Consider the following 7,580-nt stretch of genomic DNA (forward strand, 5'->3'; position numbering starts at 1 on the left):
TAATTTTATGGGGACAAATGCTAATACTCAAAATGGCCCCTAAAATTTGACCTCTAACTCAATTTAGCTCTCAAGGTTTCAATTGACTCTAATTGAATCCTGAAATTGTGACCCGCGCCTCAATTTGGCCCTTCTATGACTTTTCGTCACCGGAGAACTGACCTGGCAATTTTGGTTGACACCTAGCACTATTAAAACGACGTCGTTTAATTCTTGGGGCCCAAATTATTTAAAAACGACATCGTGTGACATGAGAAAGGGGTTAAACCAAAACCCAAACGTTAACTACTTCAAAATGAAATTTTCCAATAACCTTTATTCTTCCTCTTCTTCCCCTCGTATACGTACCCTCAGAGAAGAACCATGAGTGTTGCTGTAACTAAAACTTGAAGTTTTTCTTACTTGTTTCGCCCCCTATTGTGAAGACTAATTGCCTAAGAATCACAATCTCTTCAAAAACAGGTTAATAACAAAATGGTTGCTCTTAACATACGATGCTCTATTTTTTGCAAAATATTGCATAAGGTTTGTTTTTCAATTTTTTTCGCTCTATTTTCATCAGTGAAACTTTGGGAGACTTTGGTTGATTACGGTTGTTGATGATGGTAGAGTTATTGTATGCTAGGGCTTAACTTTTTTGTATGTATATAGTTGTGCTCAACTGAATCTTATAATTTTTTGTACTCCCATTTAAAACACATATTGTAAGAAATAGATGCTGCACTTCTTATGTTCAGGTGTACCCTTTTTGATACAAGCTAAGCCTATTAGCTATGCACTATTTCTGACATTTTGAGAATGAATTGTTGCATACTGTGGCAGTGTGTCTAATGCCACTAGCACTTGCGTTATTAGGACTAGGCTTGTTTGGGGTCAGTTTATTAATTTGCTTCGAGGTTCTAATAACCTATTGTTGCTAATACGTTTATTCATGATTAAAAAGAAGAAATAAGAACAACTAAATTGATCCTGCACTTTGCAGAGTGTCAATCACAAAGTGTGTTGCAGGAGAATACTAACAACAATTTGACCAAGACGCCAAGTCTAGATTCTAGACACCGAACTTGTTGCCTACATGTAAATTATAAATTAGAGTAAATTTTTAGAGATTATAAATTCCTATAAAAATACATGTAAGACTTGTTTTTGAATTCTATTATTTAATTTTTGTTTGTATTCTAAATTTGTCTCTATAATTTTACATAATTCAATTGACACTAAATTCATTTTGAATTTTGACTTGACTGTCTAATACTTAGCATATTAGTACAAACCAAAGGCCTAAATTTTCACCTCTTAGATATTTGATGCTCATTCTATTATTCTATCCCTTGTAGATAGTGATATTTGGTTATGATTAATTTATTTAATATATGAGAATTAGGCTCCAATTGAATTGTCTGTAATCTAAATTACCGTTTTTAATAAATTAAAGTTAGTGTTATTTTTAACTAGAGCAGCCTGAATCTTGGCTGCTGCTCCCCAACATCCTTCTCAATTCTTGGAGAGACTTTTGCGATTTGAGGAAATTGGGGCTGCTAGGTTTTATTTGAATTTTTTAGGAGTTAAATTGATGCCTTCAAACATTTCGCCACGTCATCTAACTGCTATGGTGCCAGGTGTCAACCAAATTTGTCAGGTCAGCTTTCTGGTGACGGAAAACGACGAAAAGGCCAAATTGAGGCGCGGGTCAAAATTTAAAGGGTACAATTAGAGTTAATTGAAACCTTGAAAGCTAAATTGAGTCGAGGGTCAAAATTCAAGGACCATTTTGAGTATTAACTCGGATAAATGCCTCTTTTTTATTGAATGTAGGTCTCTCTCTGTGTGCATTTTTTGACTTGTTCCTAGTTTTTACTTCCTTTTTCGAACCTTTTCAACTACAGATGCAAAGGTTTATTGTAAAGTTGTGAAAGTATAGAAGAGTTTGTTTGCGAGTTGAGTTGTTATTAGAATTTATTTATCTTTTGCTTGTTAGTTAAAATTTTATTTAGAGGGGATGACTTATGTGGGATCAAATTTCTTTTTTTGATCAGAGTGAGAGGTTAGGGATTTTGTAACATCATAGATAGATATAGCACTTTCAGTATCAGAGTGTGGCTCAAGAACCCTAACCCTATGTGGGATCAAATTTCATAGAGCTTTATTAGTTTAGTTTGTTTGCTTGTTGGGCCTCTCTCGATCCCCTCATATATCAAAAATAGTATTATAATTAATAAAAATTATTAAATTATATTTAAATTTATTAATCATCAAAACTTAAGATTAACTATATAATATGTTCAATACCCAAAAAAACCTATATAATACATTCTGATGTCATGGTATGTTTTGTAACTTAAGATTAATACTATCGTTATAAAATTATAATTCTCACCTCTATTTTAGTTTCAACAAAAATTTGTGTTGAACACTAAAAAAATATTTTTGTTTATAAATGTGTTACTATACTTGATAATAAAAAAAATTTTTTTTTCAATTATTGGAGCTGATTTATTATTCACAATTTTTAAGTTAATGGGATTTTTTTCTATCAGTTTTCACTTTGTGAATTAATTGAAAATGAAAACACTAGTTTTAATATTTAGATTAATAAAATAACATTTGTATTTTTGTAACTTTCACATGTGATAGGTGTTTAAAAAAAAAACTTGTCTCAGTTGCAATTGAAAGTGGAAACTGAAAAGTGTGCTAGGAATTGAACACCTAGAAGCAGAAATTGCACAACGTGGCTACATATTAACCACTCAAAGTACTACATACACTTCCAAACTCCAAAGTCACAATATCTAGCATACATTATCTACATAAAATCTGCACTCTCAATTTACCCTATCCAACGGCTATAAACTCCCTATAATCCCGTACCATATCCCATCACCAACAAAACTCCAGTTCACAATAAAATAAACAAAATATCAAAGCTTGAAAAAAAAAACAAAAATAACAGTCTCTCACTCATTCTCACACTCACTAACAACATGAACTCCATGGCTCTAAAATCCTTCGTTGGACTCCGACAATCCTCGTTGGAAACCACCCCTTTCACCGTCCACCAGAAGCCCGCCATCATCAGCCTCCCCCAGAAGTTCAAGGTCATTGCCGGAAAAACCAGCCCCAAGCTCCAAGGCCGGAACCTCCGCGTCGCAATCGTCGGCGGAGGCCCTGCCGGGGGCTCTGCCGCGGAGACCCTAGCAAAGGGAGGCATCGAAACGTTCCTAATAGAACGGAAAATGGATAACTGCAAGCCGTGCGGGGGCGCCATTCCGCTATGCATGGTGGGAGAGTTTGAGCTGCCATTAGACATCATCGACCGGCGCGTGACGAAGATGAAGATGATATCACCGTCGAATGTCGCCGTGGACATTGGAAGGACCTTGAAGCCGCACGAGTACATTGGAATGGTGAGACGTGAGGTTTTGGACGCGTACCTTAGAGATAGGGCAAAAGAGAACGGTGCCACGGTTATCAACGGATTGTTCTTGAAGATGGATATGCCTAAAGATAAGAACTCACCTTATTTGCTGCATTATTCTGGGTATGATGGTAAAACCGGTGGGGTCGGTGAGAAGAGAACACTGGAGGTGGATGCTGTCATTGGTGCCGATGGGGCTAATTCTAGAGTTGCTAAGGCCATTGATGCTGGTGACTATGAATATGCCATTGCATTTCAGGTATCATCCTATCATCTTCAATTTTTTTTGTTTTCAATTTCTTCATTTTTGTTTTCTTTGATCTTTCAAATTTCTATTTAGTTAGTAACTTTATAATGTTTCAATGCATTGCTTAGACAAAGTAATTCTTTCCTTTTATTTGATGAATTTGTTCCCTTTAGTTTAAGTTATTTATGAATTTGGCCCCATTCGGTTTATTATAATCAATAAAAGTGCGATCTGATAGTAAACTCTATAGATTAAATACTTATATTTGATAGAAATTAAATCCCTGCATTACTAGGACAAAGAAAGGTTCAATTTGATCTAGCTCCAATGTGATATTTTTTTTAAGAATTGCAAAAATTTTTATTTTTTGGTGGTGCGGTTTGATTTATTAGGAGAGGATAAAGATCCCGGATGATAAAATGGTGTATTATGAAAATCTTGCGGAGATGTACGTTGGGGATGATGTATCCCCAGATTTCTACGGTTGGGTGTTTCCCAAATGCGACCATGTTGCCGTTGGAACAGGTACAGTAACACACAAATCAGACATCAAAAAATTCCAGCTGGCAACAAGAAAAAGAGCAGAGGACAAGATCACTGGAGGCAAGATCATCCGAGTGGAGGCTCATCCCATCCCCGAACACCCCCGCCCCCGAAGATTATCAGGAAGGGTGGCCCTTGTGGGGGATGCAGCCGGCTATGTGACAAAATGCTCCGGGGAAGGGATCTATTTCGCGGCAAAGAGTGGGAGAATGTGCGCGGAGGCGATCGTGGAAGGATCGGAGAATGGGAAGAGGATGGTGGATGAAGGGGATTTGAGGAAGTACTTGGAGAAGTGGGACAAGACATATTGGCCGACTTATAAGGTATTGGATGTGCTTCAGAAAGTGTTTTATAGGTCGAATCCGGCGAGGGAGGCGTTTGTGGAGATGTGTGCTGATGAATATGTTCAGAAGATGACATTTGATAGCTACTTGTATAAGACAGTAGTGCCTGGAAATCCATTGGAGGATATCAAGTTGGCCATTAACACCATTGGGAGCTTGGTCAGAGCTAATGCTATCCGGAGGGAAATGGACAAACTCAATGTATGATCAGTCATCAATAGCAATATACTCATATTGTCTTTCCCCTATATATCATGTTCATCATTCTTTTTCTTTAACAGACAGCATCTTGTTATATATAAGTGATTATAACTATAAACAATTGCTTTTAAGTTTCACGTAGAATGGTAAATTATTTGTCTGATTTAGTGATATTACACTATTATTATTGTTGTTAAAAGTTATCCTACTACTATTTCTTGAGGTTTAAGTGAGGATATCAAAAATGTTATTTGTATATTAAAATTAGTCATCAATATATTTGTATATAAATATATGTAGTTTAAAAAAAAAAATAAAGAAATGAGAGAAGACACAAAATGTACATTATAATAAGAAAAAAAATTGTAAATAATATTTTTAGTCCAATAAGTGTGGCACATTTCTCTACTAACATGATCCCCCGTTCAGCACAATGGAGTCTGCCCCCAAGCCCGGTGCTATGCCATGAATTAAGTTTCTGTTCATTGAAAAATTGAGCGCAACTGAGAATGAGAGTATGAGGATCTAATTATTTTAAATTAAAGAGTAAAGTATCGTTTTTGTCCCCAACGTTTGGGGTAAATCCTATTTGTATCCCTAACGTTTAAATCGTCCTATTTGTATCCCTAACGTTTGTAAAAGTGATTCAATGTTATCCTGCCGTCAATTACACATCATGAGCGCTTTAGTTTGAGTTTTAAAAATCTCTTCTTGAAGTTAGAATACAAATGTTTGGGATAGAATCGATGATCTACTCCGAAAAATAGCTCATCAAATGTTGAAACTAATTCCTACAATATTTACATAATTCATTTTTCTAGGGCATAATTGAATCTAAACACAAATAGTGGGTATAATATTAAAATAGACCGCATCCAAGTGAGAATAATTGAAAAATATAATCTGATTTATTAGTATAATTGATAGTAGGATAACATTGAATCACTTTTATAAACGTTAAGGATACAAATAAGACGATTTAAACGTTAGGGACACAAATAGGACTTACCCCAAACGTTGGGGACAAAAACGATACTTTACTCTGGTTGTATTTACATATATCTTTTATTATTTTGAGAAGCTTTTTGGCGTTTTCATAATAAATAACAAATCACACTATTTCAGTATTTTGGCCAATATATTTATTACATATATATGACCCATAGTTGATGGGGTTCACATTTATTGAAATATTTAATTTATATTAATTATTTTCTTTAAAATTTTAAAAAAAATTCGTGGACAAAAAATAAATAAAAATGAACAAAAATTTAGATAATAGTAAAAAAAATATAACAAAATAGTAAAATTACAATATTTTACAATACATAGAGAAATTTATAATGCTCTTACATATTATAAAAATTCATGAAAAGAGATTACACATATGAGAGACTTTACAATTTCTCTCTCTAAGTTTTATTCACAAATTCTATGCAAAATATGACATACATTAGCAAATACCCTAACTACTTATATGACTTTACAATTTCTCTCTCTAAGTTTTACAATTTCTCTCTCTAAACGAACGAGTGAGCTGACCACTCGACCAACCCAAATTGGTTTCTTTCACATTCATCTTTATCAAGTTGCAATCTTTGACTATAACTTTTAACTATGCAAGTTGGACAACTTGGTCCAACTTGCCAAGTAGTTTCATCAGTCTTCCAACTTGATAAGAACATACTTGATTTTAGACCAAGTTTAAGTTCTATAATATTCTTTAATTTTCTTAAAATTTTATCATGCTCCATTTATATTACTTGTAATCTCTAGCCATTTTTATTAACTTCAAATTAAAAAAGAAGAATTTTGTTTCTTTTCATACTTTTGCTGATGCGAAAATAGATGATTTGATGATTGCGTAAATTTTTTTTTTTAATTCTTAGGATATTAAAATTAAATTTTTATAAAAAGTAAAAAAGCAAACTTTTAATAAAATATTTAATATATGCATTGAATAAATTAGTGCATAATAAATTTTATTATAAGGTAATTCAGTGCCAATTAAGACAAATTAGTTCATCTCAGAATAATAAAAATTTATTGCGGATCAAAGTGTTTAATCCAAAACAATTATGCTAAGTGTATACAAAAAAAAAAATTAACCACTAAATTACTCATTTGTATAGAATATATATTAAAATAAAAAATATATATTAAAAACAACCTAAATACTACATATATTTATTCATAATGATTAATTTAGTAATTGATTTTTAATGTATACATAGTATTTTTTATCCCAAATTTAAGTATGTACTTGACAACCAATTTAAATATTTACTCTTACTAAGTTAATACTTGTATTTCTTTTTCTAGTCTATGTCATTCGTCTGGTTAAAAGTATGACTAAAATAATTAATAAAGATAGTTTATCAAGAAAAATTCTAAAACGATAACATAAATAATAAATTTATGTTGCTGGCTCTCTTCGATTACTTAAGAACCCCTAGTTGGTTAGTATGGTGGGTTTTGAGATTTTGGGAGAATTTAGAGGGAGAGAACTTTCCAGTTTGGTGAACTTACTAGAATAAGTGAATAACACAACCCATGGAAACGTGGTTTGTTGAGAAATCGAATTAAAGGGCCACCTCTCTCTATTCCTCCAATTCCAATTCCTCATGACAAAATCTCAATTAGAACAAATTCTCTGGACTTAATCAAACATTCACATTTGTGATCTTATACTTATTGTAACAAAATATAAGGTAGTTGCATTAGGTTTGAATAAGCAATAATAGTTGGTATATCAAACAATTATACTTCAGCGCAGCGCCCCCTCTGTAACTTAGAACATAACATTCTCAGCATATTATAAAAACCAAAC

At 33.1% G+C, this 7,580-nt stretch overlaps 1 protein-coding gene across 1 annotated transcript; it reads left to right on the forward strand.

The window, feature by feature from the left end:
* Positions 2,889-4,917, forward strand: LOC107633107 (geranylgeranyl diphosphate reductase, chloroplastic). Its single transcript, XM_016336745.2, has 2 exons — positions 2,889-3,674; positions 4,055-4,917. The coding sequence occupies exons 1-2, from the start codon at positions 2,982-2,984 to the stop codon at positions 4,754-4,756; spliced, it is 1,395 nt and encodes a 464-aa protein (XP_016192231.1). The 5' UTR covers positions 2,889-2,981; the 3' UTR covers positions 4,757-4,917.

This window comes from Arachis ipaensis, chromosome B01 (assembly GCF_000816755.2).
Source record: "Arachis ipaensis cultivar K30076 chromosome B01, Araip1.1, whole genome shotgun sequence".
NCBI lineage: Eukaryota > Viridiplantae > Streptophyta > Magnoliopsida > Fabales > Fabaceae > Arachis > Arachis ipaensis.

Bases quoted from the DNA above. Each gene is read 5' to 3' on its own strand.
- LOC107633107 (XM_016336745.2), top strand. From the start codon at position 2,982: ATGAACTCCATGGCTCTAAAATCCTTCGTTGGACTCCGACAATCCTCG. The intron at 3,675-4,054 runs GTATCATCCTAT...TTGATTTATTAG, and splicing joins AATATGCCATTGCATTTCAG to GAGAGGATAAAGATCCCGGA.